The sequence below is a fragment of the Nicotiana tabacum genome, chromosome 4 (genome assembly GCF_000715075.1).
Source record: "Nicotiana tabacum cultivar K326 chromosome 4, ASM71507v2, whole genome shotgun sequence".
Classification (NCBI taxonomy): domain Eukaryota; kingdom Viridiplantae; phylum Streptophyta; class Magnoliopsida; order Solanales; family Solanaceae; genus Nicotiana; species Nicotiana tabacum.
This window is the reverse complement of record NC_134083.1, coordinates 18,678,354-18,698,340: the sequence shown is the minus strand read 5'-3', so window position 1 is coordinate 18,698,340 and position 19,987 is coordinate 18,678,354. Positions and strand designations below refer to the sequence as shown.

Sequence of the window (19,987 nt, the reverse complement as noted above, 5' to 3'; positions counted from 1 at the left end):
CTATGAAATTTACTTTCTCCGAGGAATACTTGTTTCTGTTGTTAAATGCATCTCAATTCATTTTTAAAATTGCTCCTACAAGTAAACAATCTGGATCTTGTTGCACCTCAGAATTAGGTGATATTCTTTTATTCTTGAGGAATGCATTGAGATACTGTTTATTACTATATTTCAGTTCATGTATTTGTTGAGATACTGTTGTTGTTGTTGTATTTGTGGGCATCTGCTCAAAATGTTGACTCTAATGCCAAAGCAGATTATTAGATTCTCTGCAGTAAAGGTGAAACGAAAAGTGGAAAGTGTTAGCTTTTGAAGCTTTTTGGTTTTCATGGATATACACCCTAAGGTCTATGAACCATCATCTTATGTGAGAGAAAGTATCTGTTGAGTAGGCTTTATTGCTCTTGAACAATTGTTCATGATCAACTCTTGATGCTTGTTCCGATGCACACATTTATCACCTAGATTCTGCTGACCACCGAATATTGAAAGAGTCTACTATAATTTTGCCGTTTCAGGTTCTACTGTCTTAAAGAAAGCTGCAGTGCTTTATTAGATGTGATTTTTGCAGTTTTGATTAATATTATCAGAACCACAGCACGGCCTCAGAGTAGAAGGTAACTTCCTCTTTTTGTTTTTGGCATTATGTAATTGTATTGATACAAAGATCCAGCTGTCTTGAGTCCTCCTAGTGCAGTTGAGTTAATCGCATTGAACATCTATAGAAAGATTAGAGGTTACTTGACAGATGAAAAGTCAAACAAAAAAGAATATCATCCCGGTAGGGATAGGGCTGTTTATTTTGGAATGGCTTCCTGTTATTTATAATGCATAATGGAATCATAAAACACAGTATTTATCCTCTATCACCTTGCTTAAGTTCATTTTGTTTGTGTCAAGATTCTGGTTATTCAACCAGCAATTAATATGTTAAACATTAGAATGTTGATAGTCATATAATCACTTGAATGACTGTTGCTTTGGCTCTCTGAACTTTCTAAATTTTAATATATTAAAAGGGCAGCCCGGTGCACTAAGCTCCCGCTATGCGCGGGGTCCAGGGAAGGGCCAGACCACAAGGGTCTATTGTACGCAACCTTACCCTGCAATCCTGCAAGAGGCTGTTTTCACGGCTCGAACCCGTGACCTCCCGGTCCATGAGATCATGGACCAGTTAATATATACACAATAAATATCCTGCAATAACGTTTTTCCTTTCTATTTACCTACGTTGTGTTGGATTTTCCATGCAGATGCATAGAAGTTTTTGCCTTTTTATCTACCAGGATTCATAATTATATCTAGTTATTTTTTATTATATAGGCTCCATGTGACAATATGAGCTGGCAATAATTTGTAAGAGTTTGAAACTTCAATTATGTTGATTGAACACTGATTGCATAACTAAAAGTTCATCTATAATTTATTAATCGCATGATGATTAATTGCAAAATAAACAGTTCCACGGAGGAATTGCTTCTGCCAAGTAAAATGGACACTGGTCAAGGTAGCTCCGGAGGAGTGGTATGTATATCTTCTCCATTCATCATATGAGATATTTCATGTTATTTATTGAATTCCATCATGGGATTGTTGTAACGTGAAAACAACTGAGACCTGTTTCACCACTTTGGTGATGTCAGAAAGCACTAGTTCTTCTTATAACTACAGTACTTTCTTTATGTGCTGAACCTGTCTACTTTTTTACTTTGCATGCAAACTTTGGTTGCCTATAACATTTTTACTTTCTGTTCTTGTTTCCCTTGTTTATCCTAATCTTGGGACAATGGGTTTCATTGGGATATTAGTCGAAGGGAATTATATGCAACTGCTGGGATCTGATAGGATTCAAATCTATCAAACCTGTAATGGAATGCGGAGTCAAAAGGCAGCTTGACTTTGAAGATTTGCTTGAGCTACCCATTGATATGGATCCTTCATCCTGCCACACTTTGCTGTTAAATTGCTGGAAAGCTCAAGAAAGAAATGAATATTCCCGTCCTTCATTAATCAAAGCAATTTGTCATGCATATGGATGGCCATATTTCCGTCTTGGTCTTCTGAAGGTAATATGTTTTGTGACTGCTTTACGTTAGTCTTGGAAAAATAGAGAAGAACCAATGTGTCCATGTCAGCAAGCTGATGCTTCTTTGATAATCACAGTGATGAGAGTTGTGACTATAATATTGGATGCATATACATTGATTTGATGTTGCAATATCTCAACTTAATGCTTCCTGTGTCTGTTTCTGTTCTCTGTTATCAACTTTCTTAGTTTTCTCTTTCTTTTTCCTTTTTAGTTATGACCAGATAAATCCCAAATTATGCATTTATTACACCAGAAACTTGATTTATAGAGAGATATAGTAGAGACTATTATTCTTAATTATGTTTTCTGCAGGGGTAGACGGTAGTGAAAATTTCAGCTATATTACTCTTTGACCACATTTCGTGCTAAGCACGATGGCCAAGAATTTTAAAAGGTGCAATGATTTTGTATAATGCAAGCTGGTAACTGTCGAAAGTTCTGTCTGATTTTAGGTGACTAACTTTTCATATTGCATACTGTGAGAAGGCACGGGAGAAAATATGTTATTGATATTAGATGAACAATACAATCCAAGAGGTCCTTATTTATAGCTATACTATACAAGGACATACTACTCCTCTACCAATGTGGGACAATACTACACTATATACATGTTGTAAACTAACACTCCCCCTCATGCCGGTGCATACAAATCATATGTACCGAGCTTGTTACATATATAACCAATACGATGACCAGTGAGAGACTTGGTGAAAATATCTGCAAGTTGATCATTCGACCTCACAAACTTTGTAGCAATCTCTCCTAAAAGTATCTTTTCTCTGACGAAGTGACAATCAATCTCAATGTGTTTAGTTCTCTCATGGAACACCGGATTTGATGCAATATGAAGGGCAGCTTGATTATCGCACACAAGTTCCATCCGACTGATTTCACCAAATTTCAACTCCTTGAGCAATTGTTTGGTCCAGACTAGCTCACATGTTGCCATAGCCATTGCTCGATATTCTGCTTCTGTACTAGACCGAGCAACTACATTCTGTTTCTTGCTCTTCCAGGACACCAAATTTCCTCCTACTAAAACACAATATCCAGACGTAGAACGTCTATCAGAAGGTGATCCTGCCCAATCAGCATCTGAGTATCCAATGATCTGCTCATGACCTCGATCCTCAAAGAGTAACCCTTTGCCTGGAGCCGATTTTATATATCGAATAATGCGGACAACTGCATCCCAATGAATGTCACAGGGAGAATTCATAAACTGACTTACAACACTCACAGGATAAGAATTGTCGGGTCTAGTCACTGTGAGATAATTTAATTTTCCAACTAGCCGCCTATAGCTTGCAGGATCGCTAAGCGACTCCCCCTGTCCTGGTATAAGTTTAGAATTCGGATCCATCGGAGTGTCAACAGGTCGCAACAGGTCTGCAACCTATCATCCCCGTCTCCTCAAGAATGTCTAAAGCATATTTTCTTTGAGAAATAACAATACCTGAGCTAGACTGGGCAACCTCAATACCTAGAAAGTACTTTAATCTGCCTAGATCCTTAGTTTGGAAGTGCTAGAAGAGATGCTGCTTTAGATTGGTAATACCATCCTGATCATTGCCAGTAATAACAATATCAACATAGACTACCAGATAAATACAGAGACTTGAAGTAGAGTGCCGATAAAACACAGTGATCAGCTTCACTACGAGTCATGCCAAACTCCTGGATAACCGTGCTGAACTTACCAAACTAGGCTCGAGGAGACTGCTTTAGACCATAAAGTGACCGACGCAAGCGACATACAAGGCCACGAGACTCCCCCTGAGCAACAAAACCAGGTGGTTGCTCCATATAAACCTCATCCTCAAGATCACCGTGAAGAAAGGCATTTTTAATGTCCAGCTGATAGAGTGGCCAATGACGAACCGCAACCATGGATAGAAAAAGGCGGACTGAAGCCACTTTAGTCACGGGAGAGAAGGTATCACTGTAATCGAGCCCAAATATCTGAGTATATAATTTGGCAACAAGACGGGCCTTAAGTTGATCAATTTGTCCATCGGGACCAACTTTGACTGCATAAACCCAACGACAACCAACAGTAGATTTACCTGAGGGAAGAGGAACAAACTCCCAAGTACCACTTGTATGTAAAGCAGACATCTCGTTACTCATAGCCTGTCGCCATCCTAGATGAGACAACGCTTCACCTGTAGACTTAGGGATGGAAACCGAGGACAAAGAAGATATAAAAGCATAATGGGGAGATGACAGACGATGATAGCTCAAACCGACATAATGAGGATTAGGGTTAAGTGTGGTCCGTATACCTTTCCGAAGTGCAATCGGTGTACTAGGAGCAGGGTCCGCAGCAGGAGCAGGGTCAGGTGCAGGACGAGGACCAGTTGGGCCTGATGGAGGACGCAAACGACGATGATAAGTCAAGAGTGGTGTTCCTGTGGCTGGGGAACTAGAGGGAACAACACTAAACTCCTCAACGGTTGGTATGGATGAAACCTCTATGGTCGAAGGTGGAGGAGGAGCTATAGTAAACTCCTCAAAGGTCGGTATAGGTAAGACCTCAGGTATATCATGGTGGTCAGCAGAAGTAAAGAAAGGTTTAGACTCAAAAAATGTGACGTCAGCTGACATAAGGTACCTACGAAGATCTGGAGAATAACAACGATATCCCTTCTGAACACGAGAATAACCAAGGAAGACACACTTGAGAGCACGAGGAGCTAACTTATCTTTCCCAAGGGCTAAGTTATGAACAAAACACGTGCTCCCAAAAACACGAGGTGGAAGAGAGTATAAGGGTGACTGGGGAAACAATACTGAATGCGGAATCTGATTTCTCTTTCCCGGAATCGCTGGAATTTATGCACAGCGATAAGTCTCTCACAATTGCTCTGATACCATGTGAGAAGACACGGGAGAAAATATGTTATTGATATTAGATGAACAATACAATCCAAGAGGTCCTTATTTATAGCTATACTATACAAGGACATACTACTCCTCTACCAATGTGGGACAATACTACACTATATACATGCTGTAAACTAACACATACCACAACTTTTTGGTGTTTTCTTTACGTGGCATTATATAGAAATTTTCTTTAAAATATAGGGACTACTTAGATCTCAAGACCAACATATGAATTTGATGACGCATTCTTTATTGATAAATAAAGTGCTGAATTTGTTTATACCTATCTTGTTAAATATTACTAATAGATTCAAAAGTTGTTAGTAACATTTCTCCATTTTGTAGGTGCTTAATGACTGTCTCGGTTTTGCGGGTCCATTGCTACTCAATAAGTTGATTCGCTTTCTTCAGCAAGGTTTGCACATACAATTCTTTCATTTTTCCAGTATCCATTCTGAATCGAATGAATTTAATTCATACTTTCTCTGGAAAACTGATATTTCTATCTTGTTTTTGGAGCCTTTGATATTTGCAAGACAGTTGTTTTTCTTTGCTTTTCAGCTGGCATAAAAATTAATGCTCTCCTAGAGTTAATTATAACCTTCGTTTTAGACGTGCACTCGGAAGCTTTCTGAATGATTCTCTTGTCAATCAACATTGTGCCTCCATAAAATTAATTCTAACCTGATATTAGTACGTGTGGTGGTAAAATTTTCAGAATCATCACTCTTGTTCACATTCAGTTGCTGCGTGTACGCTTTTGGATTTTCATTGTGGATGTTTTCTCTCCATCAATCATTAGAGTGTAGATTTTTAGTTGAAGATATTTTCTTTCTTTTCCTTTACAAGGAGTGTAGTATCTTCAATGTAAAGTGGTCTCATTGTCATCATTTATTATGGTCTACATTCCATGAATACGCAGATAAATGCTCTTTCCAGTTTAACGGTGTTATCGGCAATGTTTAGCTTTAATGTTGTATATCATCAAACTCATTTTAGGGTAGATCAATTAACTACTTATTTGACAAGTGTGCCAGATGTCTTCATGACTGTTAATTGGATCTTTTATAACATTCTTATGGTTGAATAACCCTTTGTGACTGGTGTTCGTACTCTTTTGTACTCTTTATCAACAGGTTCAAGAGACTATGATGGCTATATTCTTGCACTATCCTTGGGCCTTTCTTCTGTCTTGAAGTAACTATTACTTTCCGTTCCTGGAATTCATTAATTTTAAGTTATGACGTGTTTCAGCTTCTTTCAAGTTCTTGTCAAACTACATGGTGTTATTGGTGAACTTTGTATGTTACTGATTGAACACTCAATGTTGTCTTGCACATACACACAAAAAAGAAGAGAAAATTGTGTGAATTCTAGGTTCTCGTTTATCAGCATATGGGATTTCAAGTTAGATCATGTTATTAAGTTGTTATAATCTACATATATAACCTCTCAATTTTTAGTGTGTCTTAGAGATGACTTCCATGGTTTGGCCAAACTTGAGTCTTGGATAGATACTAGACTTTTACTTAAAAATTTGCTCTTATCAACATTTTCTGAGAGTAGGACATTTACTCACCATCTCTGTATCTCCAACCTCATTAGAATTTCTTTGTATTTTTACTTTTTAAACTTGAGTTTTGCAATAATTCTGTATTGTAAAGTGGGAAGTGGATTGGAGTTCTGCCCGTCTCACGTTTTCTCTCTTGGGAATGTATTCTCATTGTGGTAAGCTTACAACCTGGGTTATCTATATTTGGGATACTTCTCATTCTAGCTGTCATACTAGATGTCTTTCTCGCATTTGTCTGACCTTTTTAGTTGTATAACTTAAGCTGTAAGTTATTATTGGGCTCTGATTTATGACATATTGTCTAAGTCTTAGAAGTTCTCTCTGCATTGCTGCAGATCGTTCCTTGATACACAATATACTTTTCATCTTTCAAAGCTCAAGCTCAAGCTAAGATCCAGTATCATGAGTCTTATTTACCAAAAGGTGAATCTTTATTAACAATGTTCCATTATAAGGTCCTTTATTACCCTGAACAATCTGTTCTATAGCCACATTACAACTGTGTCATACTGGATTCATGTTGCATCTTTATTTTATACTATTTATCTTCTTATCTGAATATGTTCATTTTGTAATTTGTATCATCAATAATTCTAACTAGACCATGTAGATGTTAAAGTGGCATTTAACTAGTCTCTTTGAATTTGGGGAAATGCCAGGCCATTTAGATGGTAAAGTGGCATTTAACTAGCCTCTTTAAGTTTGGGGCAATGCCAGGTGCTTCTTTCTTGTCACATGAGGAGGGTGTTTATTGTCATTACTTTCTAATGAAACGAGCATAAATCTTGTTCTTTCAGGACTAGGTCTTAGCTCTTTTAAGTTTGAAGAAGTTGTAGAAATGCCTCTTCTAACTGATAAACGTTACAGTATTATTTTCCTATGTTCTCAACTGAATAATAGGTAGGGGTAAGGTCTGCGTACGCACTAAACTCCCCAGACCCCACTTGTGGGATTCCACTGGGTTGTTGTTCTCAACTGAATGATTTTTGTCTTTTAAAAGCCTAAAATTGGAAGTTTTTGATTTGTTTATTCCAAGGTGTGAAGTGTTTCCATTTATTTTCTAATTCAATTTTTAATGTTATTGTTAACGTTTTCTCCCTGCATATCGTTGTTTTTATTCAGATTACCTCCATCTGGGTATTATCAAACTTGAAACGTTCTTCCTAAAATGAGAACATTGACACCCATCGTTTGTCTGGTTAAAGAGCAAGTACATTAGGAGTTTTGAGCTCTTTGGTTTTAGATAGTAGAGTATGATTCGCAATGAATTGAGTTTTATTTCTATACTAATGGTTGTTGTCTATAGTGACTACTAAGAGAAAAAAATAATAAATTGGTTATTTTTGTTCCATGTAAAGGTTGTCTACCAGTTTTCTAAGCCTAAAGCTAGGAGGGCCTAGTACCATTTTGCAAAACCTAGGAAATCCAGGTGGAGAGTACCTTGTTTTTTTTGATTTTGTACCGGGTGTCCGAGTCTCTTTGAGCCCCGACTAATCCCGGGGGTGCACAGGCCCTCGGCAAGGAGTTTTCCGCAAGTGCACCACGGTTAATTCAGGTTTTACCCAGTCCGATGGCCCTCAGAAATTGTTTGCACCCAGTGAGTTTCGAACTTGAGACCTTGAAAGGGAGCAAACCCCAAGGCTCAAGTCAATTGTCACCAGGCCAACCCCTGAGGGTTGAGTACCTTGTTATTTATCTTTTTCATTTATCATGTATAATGGTCATAGGGAAAAGTGATATATCAATCTTGTAAAGTCGTGTCCATGTGTCTACCACTTTTTAAAGCCTAAAGGGGCGTGCTAAGTTTTCAAACTTCAACTCTAAGTGAAAGTTTTACATACTACTTGATATTAGTGACTAACATTGCCATTTTTCTTTTCAAGTGTCTTTCTGTTAGTTTGGCCGAGAGATCAAAATTTTCTGAAGGAGAAATTCAGACATTTATGTCCGTGGATGCTGATCGAGTTGCGAACCTGTGTAATAGTTTTCATGATATATGGAGGTCAGTATTTTCTGTCTCGAGAGGATAATGTAATTGGTTGGCCCATGTCTCAACCCTCCCCCCCCCCCCAAAAAAAAAATAGGATATCCAAAATGAAGACGAAGAATATACCTTCCTTTTGCTTAATAATCTTCTTGTGATCAGTGTTTGAGAGATCTGAATTAAGATTTCATTCATGCAGTAGTGGCTGCTTCTAAATGAATTATATTTTTAAGATTTCATTCATGCAGTAGTGGCTGCTTCTAAATGAATTATATTTTTAAGATTCAATTCATGCAGTAGTGGCTGCTTCTAAATGAATTATATTTTCCCCAATTTAACATCATTAGGTAGATGGAAATTAGCATCATCCTTATTGTGAAGGCAGCATACTTTGTGACATGCACCAAAATTTCCATTTTTATGAGAAATTTCCAACATATGTTTGACTTTGACACTTAATTCTGCTCAGCTCGACATGGCAATGCGAATTATGTTTCTTTGAATTAATGTTATGGTTTCCTTTGAATAATTTTCTAATTGTAATCTTTTATATGACCTACCATTTGTGTGTGTCTCTTTTTGATATTTGGTTAACAGTCACCATCCTTGGGGATTCTAGAAACTACAAGGATAAAAGGCCCTAACTTAAGAAACAGTCACTGGCAAGACAGAAATAAACATCTAGGGTCTAGGTTGTCATGTTTCCAAAAATGTCTTTCTTTCCTTAAAGTTTCAAGAAACTATTAGCAACTCTCTGATGCCTAATTCTTCTCAGTGCATATTGAGACCTACTTGTGCCTCCTAAATCTATGCCGAAACATTCTTGATGAAGTTTTTTAATAGCAAGTTGTCATTTTCACTTATGACCGGAAAGAAGAAAAACATCGTAGGAAGTTGGAACCACTTAAAAATGGTCTCCATAGTTCAGTGAATCATAAAGATTCACCGACTGCCTTTCAGTAGGAAACTTGAAATCCATGATATATGAAAACTCAACGTAAAGTTAGCATCTAGCTAAATTTGAGTTGAATGTAATGTATCTGTGCTGTCTGTAAAAAAAGATTTTCTTATTAGTATCTAGCTGTACACAACGATGTCGTCTAAATTTTGGATGTTGTGATATATATCCAGTATGCTTTTTACTTCTGTCAATTAAAATTTGGTATGATAATTTCATATTTGTGTTGATGTATCTTTAACTTTCAGACTCTGTTACCATTCCTTCTTACTCTACTTGCACATTCGTGACTGTAAATTCATGTATTTTCATTGATGATGCCACTATTAAATGCACATTTCTGATCCTAGTTTTAGTTTTCTTTTTGGGATAAATAATGATAAATTGTTGCTAAAAGAGAATGGTCCTGCTCCGCAAAATGTTCAACAAACTATAATGTGTTTTATCAGGGTCAACATGTTCGTTTGTATTTCTTTTTTCCTTTTTTCTTCTTGTTTTCTCTTTTGTTGTTAAGTGCATCTATTCAAGAAAAATAGAGGACCTTTTCAAAATCTACGATACAACTCACTGCACCTTCTTGTGAGGCAGTGCCTATTTGAAATGTGATGACGTATTTAAAGTCTTTCATTCAAGATAATATCTAGCATGTTGCTTCGTTGAATTGATTAGACCTCTTATAAAAAGAAGAATGAAGTTCGCCAGCTTGGATGTTGTCCTTTTCCCTTTTCCTTGGTTACCAGATCTATTAATCATGAAATGCATCAGTTTGCCATTGCAGATTGGAATTGCTCTTTATCTACTGTATAAACAAGTCAAGTTTGCATTTCTGTCTGGAATAGCTATAACAATTCTGCTAATACCAGGTATTAGATGACTCAGATCTTGAACATGTGCAAAATTTATTAACAATTGAAAGCTACTGTGTCTGCACTAAATATTAAGTGTTCATACGACAGAGACAACTATATGTTTTAAGTTGGTCTGATGGAAATAGGGTGTCACCGTGATACTAAGTTGATTGATAACTTGCTTATTGTTGGGGAAGTGATAAGTGATAAATACAGACTAGTTGCCACTAGAAAATCTCGTGGATGTGATTGTGCCACTACTGTCAATATTGTTCATATCCACGGTCGTCTGCATATGAGGTTTTCCTTGAGAGGTTGATGTAGGTTTAGGGCTTAGTTTAAGGAGCAATCTATATTTTTCAACTTAGATAACAAATCACCATCAGGAATAAAATCAATAGTCACTATAGTCTTAGACCTTGTCCTGCAACATATCTTCAACCTTCAAGGAAGATGATACATTTTTATTTTCAAAGGGCTTTGGTAAGTGGTTCTTGATATGTCAAGGCCTTTATACATTTAGTCAATTCTAGAGAAGGCTTGATAAGTGTTATTCTGTGCAGTTAATAAGTGGATTGCAAATGTGATTGCAAATGCTACAAAGAGCATGATGGAGCAAAAGGATGAAAGGTATGTGGCAGCAACTCTTTATAACCTTGCCGGAATTCATTTTGGTATATCACCTCATATGGGGCTATTCCTGAAATGTATGTTCATTCATCTTCTTTACCTGGTCAGTGCTATTGGAAAGATTAAGTGTATTGGTGCCAATGTTGAATAATCACAAATTTCTTTTCTAAACTTGGCAGAGAGTCTACCTGAATGTGATCAATCTCTTAACATTCTTTTGCAGTTTTTCTAGTGATCCTTGGTTGCTATAGGTTTTTTCCTGAAATTAAGTAGAGTCAATCAGTGTTGTCATTTTGCTGAAACTAAGCAACAGTTCTTCTTATCAGTTATTTTATTTTACTTGTTGTGAACTTTTTATGTTGCCTTTTCTTTCTGGAGTGTCAAGTGTTCTGTTAGCTTACAGAAATCAAAATTAATGTGTGTAGTAAGGAGAGACATATAGATACGAGCAGATAGGTTAAATATGCAACCAGACATTTAAGGCTTTTTCTTTGTTCAGATGTTAGATCATATAGCAACTAATGATACCAGATAGTTGCTGGTAGGGAAGTATTGAAACACATACATGATCAATTTTTCTCTTTACAAGGCGAGATGTCTTGGATTGTGGTGTTATCACATTATTCATATGGCTGGCATAGGAAGAATTGAACTAGAGCCCAAGGATAATTTGAAGATTGAATGTTACATGTTCCACCGGCTTAAATTCATGCTGAAGTTATAATCCAACCTGAATGCCGCATCAGTTAAAAGAACGTATTTACACATTTCATCAGCAAAAGTTTCTGGAAGTAGTGTCTTGTATGCAAGAATTAGCTTATTTCAAAATCAGATAATTTAAGAGAAGCTTTCCTTTAAGCTGATGACTTTCTATCCTTAGTTCGATGCTGTCCTCATGTTATTAGGGATGTTTATACATTATCGATCTTGTTTCTTCACAAATAAGAAACTGCTGGTTGGATTCTTTTTAGAATTAAGCTGATGCTTCTATTTGTTGAAGAAAATATTTAGAAGACGGTTTTTTTGTGTATAGTGCTTAGGGTGGGAAGGGAGAAATGTCTTGGATGAAAATCATGTCCAGATTTTTTCAATGAAGTACAAAGAAGTAATGAGTTATGTCTTTTGAGTTTTGTAATTAGCATTCCTTATATTTGTTACGATCCATTGTCCATGCCTCTTTGCAGGGTTAGAATGACAGCGGAGATTTTAACACATATACGTACTTTTAAAATGTATAGTTGGGAGCTACTTTTTGCAAGTTGGCTGATGAAGACGAGATCGGAAGAAGTGAAATACCTATCAGTGAGACAATATTCGTCATCTTTCTAGTACTTTACGCTTGATAATATGAGCCATATGACTTAAATCTTAAACTTAGAATTTTCCTGTCAGACTAGGAAATACTTGGATTCATGGTGCGTTTTCTTCTGGGCAACAACACCAACACTTTTCTCGTTGTTCACATTTGGACTCTATACTTTGATGGGCCATCAACTTGATGCAGCAACGGTACAATCAGAGAATCTAAAGTAACTTGCTTGCGCAATTTTTTAACAATCGTATGTTGCCTAATTGTTTGGTTAAAATTGCAGGTTTTCACTTGTGTCGCACTGTTTAATAACTTGATTTCTCCATTAAATTCATTCCCTTGGGTCATCAATGGGTTAATTGATGTGAGTTGTGAAAATTCTTTTGTTTGAGAAATTATCCTCCTTTATTTTATAATAATTGTTCAATCTTTTGTTTTGCAGGCTGTAATATCTTCCAGGAGGTTATGCAAGTATCTATCCTGTTTTGAGCGGGAGACAAACATGGAACAACCAAGCAATTGTTCGGTTTTCTCTTCCTCTGATAAGCAGACCGAATTGCAAGATGTGGCTGTTGTCATCCGTGATGCATCTTGCACATGGTCGTGCCGTGACCAGAAGGAAATAGATTTGGTTTTGGATCCTGTTAATCTTCTAATTCCGAAAGGTTTACTGGTTGCAGTAGTTGGAGAGGTAAAACTCTATTGCTGTTATAAATAATTTATTTTAGAGCTCTGAGCTTATCAATGTGAGAAAATTTTGACCAGCCTCATCTGACATGAAATTGGGAGTATCTTAAAGCTTTGTCCTTTTGACCGTTTACAAGCTTATGGGTTATGGGATGACATTTCATATGTTGTTGTAGAAAACACAGACTTGACTATTTAACATTTTGGATCAAGAGATATTTGATATATGTATACTTTGTCTTAGAAATGGATATATGTTTAGAATTGTTATTGCAAAGCCTCTGCTTCTTAATGGTGCAAAAGTTTGTGAAACCTGAGCTACTGAGGATACTGTATATGTATGACTCGTGCTATTTGGGTTTTTCCTTTTCACCATATCCTGTTAGATGGAGTTGGAGATATGATTATAATCTCAGAAAAGAAAATTTGAATCAATATCTCTATGATCTTTTTATACTCTTACTACCTACAGTCTACCATTGGCACCTTCTTTAGTTTAATTCACCTTAGTAACCACTTTGGTGGTTCTAACTCTACGGAAAGAAACTACGATGGTGCAATGCTGTAGTATAATAAGAAGTTATACCTCCCTTTTCCACCATAGTAATGGGTGTAGCAGAAGTGATACACTGATTTTCTTGGACGCGTAGCTTTATGTAATGATTATACTGTGCATGGTTCCTTTCCAGCAAAACTATTATTTCTCTTATAACAGATCTTTTTGCCTGCAGGTTGGGTCTGGTAAATCATCCTTGTTGAATTTGATTTTGGGGGAGACGGGGTTAATTAACGGATCTGTGTACCGGACTGGTTCAATTGCATATGTACCGAAGGTGAACAAACAGCTGGTAGTATTGATGTGTTATGTAGCACTCCTGATCTCATATTTTGCCTATCTTTTCAGGTTGCTTGGATTCTCTCAGGAACCATACGTGATAACATTTTGTTTGGGAGAGACTATGACCCAAGGAGGTCTATTTCATTTACCTTTTGACAAGGCAATAAGAATTTGTTTGGATAGTTTCATTGCATCAACTTTCAGTTCTCAGTTTTGCCTTTCCAAAGTCCCAATTCTGCTATTAACCTCATTGTCCATTGAGATGATGTTTTGTATGCCTTGGACCCTTGAAAATTCACTGTCTGAAGGTTTATTGAGGAATCACTATCTAACAGAAGCTTATTGGATTTTGATGAGAGCAGATACTCGGAAGTATTACAAGCTTGTTCCTTGGACTTCGATATTTCCAGAATGATGGGAGGTGATATGGCCTCTGTTGGAGAAAAAGGATTTAACTTATCTGGTGGACTGAGAGCTTGTCTTGCACTTGCCAGGTGATGTGATTCTCTGTCTTCAAATTGCAAGGTATTTGTCTAGTGACTGAGTAAGTGAATTGTCTCATCTTCTGACAACTTTTCTGTATCTGACAGAGCCATCTATCATGACGCGGAAATTTACCTACTTGATGATATCCTCAGTGCAGTTGATGCACATGTTGGTTTTTCAATTTTACATAATGCAATTCTCGGCCCTCTGATGAGTCAGCATACGCGCATCCTTTGCACACATAACTTTCAGGTTTTCCATTCACAACTTCCTTTTAGTGCTGGATATAATAGAATTTTTTTCAGGTTTCTGTTGAAATTGTCAAAAGTCCCACATCGGTGGATGACAATTTTGAATGGGAATTTCACCCTATAAAAGGAGGCCTAATGTTTAGGATTTAAGTACACCTCTCATTTGCCTTTTTTATCTTCTTTAGGCATTTGTATCTTCTCTCTTTAGTATTATTTCACTTGTAATTTTGGAGTGGAATAAAATATTGATTGTGTCCGAGGAAGTAGGCAAAATTGGCCGAACCTCGTAAATTCTAGTGTTCTTTTATTGTTGTCTTATTGTCTTGTTTATTATTTAGTGGTTGTCATAATTTTTGGTATAGTAGTTGTGACTCATTCACACTATATACATTTGGCTTCCGCAACAATTGGTATCAGAGCCAAGGTACTGTCTAAGTATGCTCTGTGGTTGCAGCATAGTCTGATCTTCCACATCAGAAAAGATCTATCTTGGTAATTGAGTCAAGGTTCTGTCTGAGTATGCTCTATGGTTGCAGCTTAGTCTGATCTTCCACACCAGAAAGGAAATAATCTTGATTTGTGTCGCCAGCTACTAAATAATATTTGTGTCTTTTATGGAAGACAATAAACAAGAAGAATCTACATCAAGTGTCAATAATACGTCATCGTTGGCATCTTCGCTTATGACAAGAATTGTGTCAAATGCGAAATTTGCGGTAGAAATTTTTGACGGGTCAGGACATTTTGGGATGTGGCAAGGCGAGGTTCTAGATGTTCTTTTTCAACAAGGGCTGGATCTTGCCATTGAAGAAAAGAAGCCAGATGTTATTGGAGAAGAAGATTGGAAAATTATCAATCGTGTTGCTTGCGGTACCATTCGATCCTACCTTACTAGAGAGCAGAAATATCCATACACAAAGGAAACTTCTGCAAGTAAGTTATGGAAAGCACTGGAGGATAAATTTTTGAAGAAAAACAGTCAAAATAAATTGTACATGAAGAAGAGACTGTTTCGCTTCACCTATGTTCCTGGTACCACAATGAATGAACATATCACCAGTTTCAATAAGTTGGTCACAGATTTGCAAAATATGGATGCAACTTTTGATGATGGTGACTTGGCCTTGATGTTGTTGGGGTCACTTCCTAATGAGTACGAGCACCTTGAAACTACTCTACTCCATGGAAATGACGAAATTTCTCTTAGAGAAGTTTGTTCGGCTCTGTACAGCTATGAACAAAGAAAGGGAGAAAAACAGAAGGGCGGTGAAGGAGAAGCACTAATTGTGAGGGGTCGTCCTCAAAATCAAATGAGGACTAAGAAGGGAAGATCCAAGTCGAGATCTAGACCCAGCAAAGATGAATGTGCCTTTTGTCGAGAAAAGGGGCACTGGAAGAAAGACTGTCCGAAGTTGAAGAATAAGGCCAGAAATAACAATGGAAAGGCCATTATGGATTCAAATGTAGCTGATTGTGATGATTCAGACTTCTCATTAGTTACAACAGAGTTATCAACATCATCAGACATATGGTTGATGGACTCGGCTTGTAGCTATCATATGTGTCCCAACAAGGACTGGTTCGTGAATTTTCAAGAAGGAGAATATGGAGTCATCCACACAGCGGATAATAGCCCTCTTACCTCATATGGCATTGGTTCAATAAGATTAAGGAGCCATGATGGAATGATCAGAACATTAACAGATGTTCGATATGTACCGGGTTTGAAGAAGAATCTCATCTCTGTGGGAGCCCTAGAATCAAAAGGGTTCAAAATCATTGCAGAAAATGGAGTGATGAGAATATGCTCCGGTGCACTAGTGGTAATGAAGTCCAATCGGAAGAACAATAACATGTACCGCTATCGTGGTAGTACAGTTATTGGGACAGCAACAGTGACATCCAGTGATGATAAAGAGGCAGAAGCAACCAGGCTATGGCACATGCGCTTGGGACATGCTGGAGGGAAATCCTTGAAAGCTCTATCTAATCAAGGATTGTTAAAAGGCGTAAAGACTTGCAACTTGGAGTTTTGCAAGCATTGTGTCAAAGGGAAACAGACAAGGGTTAAATTTGATACAGCGATCCATAATACTAAAGGCATTTTGGATTATGTACACTCTAATGTTTGGGGTCCTTCCAAAACACCTTCATTGGGTGGGAAGCACTATTTTGTAACCTTTGTTGATGATTTTTCCCGAAGAGTGTGGGTGTATACAATGAAGAGGAAAGATGAAGTGTTGGGAATTTTTCTCAAATGGAAAACGATGGTGGAGAATCAAACAGGCAGGAGGATCAAGTGTATTCGCACAGACAATGGAGGTGAATACAAAAATGATCATTTCAATAAGGTCTGTGAAAATGATGGCATCGTCCGACACTTCACTGTCAGACATACACCACAACAGAATGGAGTGGCAGAACGTATGAACCGGACTTTACTGGAGAAGGTACGGTGTATGTTGTCCAATGCTGGCTTGGGCAAAGAATTTTGGGCTGAGGCAATTACATATGCATGCCACCTCATTAATCGTCTACCATATGCTGCTATTGATGGCAAGACACCATTTGAAAAATGGTATGGAAAACCTGTTGTAGATTATGACTCTTTGCACGTGTTTGGCTCAATTGCATACTATCATGTGAAAGAGTCAAAATTGGATCCGAGAGCAAAGAAGGCTATATTTATGGGGATTACTTCTGGAGTCAAAGGATACCGCTTATGGTGTCCAGAGACAAGGAATATTATATTCAGCAGAGATGTTACCTTTGATGAATCTGCCATAACAGATAAGGTGACAGTTGAAGATGTCAAACAAACTGGTGGTGCATCAAAGCAGGTGTAGTTTGAGGGAAAATTTATTTTTCCTACACAAGAAGCAGAGGAGGAAACTCATGAAGATTACCCTCTGGAAGAAGAGCCAGTAGAGAGGGAGATTCCAACTCAGGAACCTCGACAACAACTTGAATCAATAGCAACCAGCAGGCCAAAAAGGACAATAACGAAACCTGTTCGTCTCATAGAGACGGTTGCTTGTGCAACCTCAATTGTAGCTGATGGTGTTCCTACCACTTATAAAGACGAAATCCAAAGTTCAGAAGAAGATAAATGGAGGATTGCCATGAATGAAGAAATGCAGTCCCTTCATCAGAATCATACATGAAAATTGGCCAATCTCCCGAAGGGAAAGAAAACAATTGGGTGCAAATGGGTATTTGCAAAGAAAGAAGGATTTCCTAACCAAGAAGATGTTCGCTACAAAGCAAAATTGGATATGCTCAGAAGGAGGGAATTGATTACAATGAAGTATTTTCTCCAGTTGTAAAACATTCCTCCATTAGAATTATGTTGGCTTTGGTAGCACAGTTGGATTTGGAACTAGTTCAGATGGATGTAAAAACTGCGTTTTTACATGGAAACTTGGAGGAGGAAATCTACATGAATCAGCCAGAAGGATTCAAAGTTGCTGGAAAAGAAAATATGGTATGCAAACTTGAAAAATCGTTGTACGGATTGAAACAATCTTCTAGACAATGGTACAAGCGATTTGACAAGTTTATGTTGCGGCAAGGGTACAAGAGAAGCAAATACGATCATTGTGTGTATTTGCGCAAACTTAATGATGGTTCCTTTGTATATCTTCTCCTATATGTTGATGATATGTTGATAACTTCCAAGAATTCAGAAGAAATTGATAAGTTGAAGATTCAACTGAAGGAGGAGTTCGAGATGAAGGATCTGGGTGAGGCAAAGAAAATTCTTGGCATGGAGATAATAAGAGATAGACGTTCAAAGAAACTCTGTTTATCTCAGAAAGAATATTTGAAGAGAGTACTACAGCGTTTTGGCATAGATAAGAAGACTAAGCCAATTAGTACGCCACTTGCTCCCCATTTTAAGCTAAGTACTACTATGTCGCCAAAGGATGAAACTGAACAGGAGTATATGTCAAGGGTACCATACGCAAATGTTGTCGGTAGCTTGATGTATGCAATGGTTTGTACAAGACCTGACATTTCACAAGCCGATGGAGTTATTAGCAGATATATGCATAATCCAGGAAAGGAGCATTGGCAAGCTGTGAAATGGATTCTATGGTATATTCATAGTACTGTAGATGTTGGGTTAGTTTTTGAGCAGGAAGGCAATCGGTCTGTAGTTGGATATTGTGACTCAGATTTTGCGGGTGATCTGGACAAACGAAGGTCAACTACTGGTTATGTGTTTACTTTTGCAAAGGCACCAGTTAGTTGGAAGTCTACTTTGCAGTCAACAGTTGCTTTGTCTACAACAGAGGCAGAGTACATGGCTATTACAGAGGCTGTGAAGGAGGCAATTTGGCTTCAGGGGTTGCTAAAGGAGCTTGGTATTGAACAAAAAAATATAACGATTTTTTGTGATAGTCAAAGTGCTATTCAATTAGCGAAGAACCAAGTTTATCATGCAAGGACGAAGCACATTGATGTTCGGTATCATTTCGTACGAGAAATCATAGAAGAAGGTGGAGTCACGGTGAAGAAAATTCATACTAAGGAGAACCTTGCTGATATGCTGACAAAAGTGGTGACTGCGGTCAAGTTTCAACATTGTTTGGATTTGATCAACATTGTTGAACACTAAAGATTGAAGATGAAGACACAACCAAAATTTATTATTGAGAGAAAATTGAAGAAATAGATTTTTGCCAAGGTGGAGATTTGTTGAAATTGTCAAAAGTCCCACATCGGTGGATGACAATTTTGAATGGGAATTTCACCCTATAAAAGGAGGCCTAATGTTTAGGATTTGAACCATATATAGTTTACAACAGATTTATAGTAAGAACAGATAATACCCAAGTAAAATGGTGGATAACCAGAAAAGTACAAGATTCAGTTACAACAAAAGAAATACGCAGACTGGTATTAAATATATTAAACTTTACATTTACAATTGAAATAATCACTACTAACAATAATGTTGTTGCAGATTACTTGTCAAGACAAAGCTACCCAAACTGACCCAGATATTACAATGGAAAATCTACTCTTAGCCATGACTACACTTTGTAAGAAAGTGGAAAGTATGGATGAAGAGATACGGATAATAAAAACAGCTAGTAGTCAGCAGCATGACTCAAAAAATGCGGAGATAAGACGATCGGAAGTCTCTAAAAATCCAGAGCTAGAAGGTGACGTTGAGAAACACCTAAAAACTCATAACAGTTTGTTAAATGCAGTTGCAGGAAGCAGCACAACTAGCAGTTCATCTGCAAAGAAGAAATTAAACCTAGATACACAAATATAAATATGAACAATTTATTTTCAAAACCATTCGTACAGAAAAATATCCAAAATACCCAGAACGAAATATTCCTACCACCACAGACAAATACCTACAAAGAAAGTCTGAACCAAGCCAAAAAGACATACAACCATATAACCCGTACATATATAGAGAAC

General features: G+C 37.3%; 1 protein-coding gene across 3 annotated transcripts in view; it reads left to right on the top strand.

Annotated features, from left to right (window-relative positions):
* The first annotated feature begins 519 nt into the window (after positions 1–519).
* Positions 520–19,987, top strand: part of LOC107796656 (ABC transporter C family member 13) — a 58,648-nt gene continuing 39,180 nt past the window's right edge. For all 3 annotated transcript variants that reach the window (XR_012708554.1, XM_075251471.1, XM_075251470.1), the window contains exons 1-17: positions 520–617; positions 1,461–1,524; positions 1,809–2,066; positions 5,327–5,396; positions 6,118–6,178; positions 6,890–6,977; positions 8,438–8,556; positions 10,262–10,359; positions 10,908–10,974; positions 12,159–12,276; positions 12,367–12,483; positions 12,567–12,647; positions 12,726–12,974; positions 13,702–13,803; positions 13,875–13,942; positions 14,171–14,302; positions 14,399–14,546. Coding sequence is in view for 2 of the 3 variants with exons in the window: in XM_075251471.1 (XP_075107572.1) it covers positions 1,492–1,524; positions 1,809–2,066; positions 5,327–5,396; positions 6,118–6,178; positions 6,890–6,977; positions 8,438–8,556; positions 10,262–10,359; positions 10,908–10,974; positions 12,159–12,276; positions 12,367–12,483; positions 12,567–12,647; positions 12,726–12,974; positions 13,702–13,803; positions 13,875–13,942; positions 14,171–14,302; positions 14,399–14,546 (1,809 nt within the window). In the remaining variant the exon portion in view is untranslated. The remainder of the gene's footprint in view (positions 618–1,460; positions 1,525–1,808; positions 2,067–5,326; positions 5,397–6,117; positions 6,179–6,889; positions 6,978–8,437; positions 8,557–10,261; positions 10,360–10,907; positions 10,975–12,158; positions 12,277–12,366; positions 12,484–12,566; positions 12,648–12,725; positions 12,975–13,701; positions 13,804–13,874; positions 13,943–14,170; positions 14,303–14,398; positions 14,547–19,987) is intronic.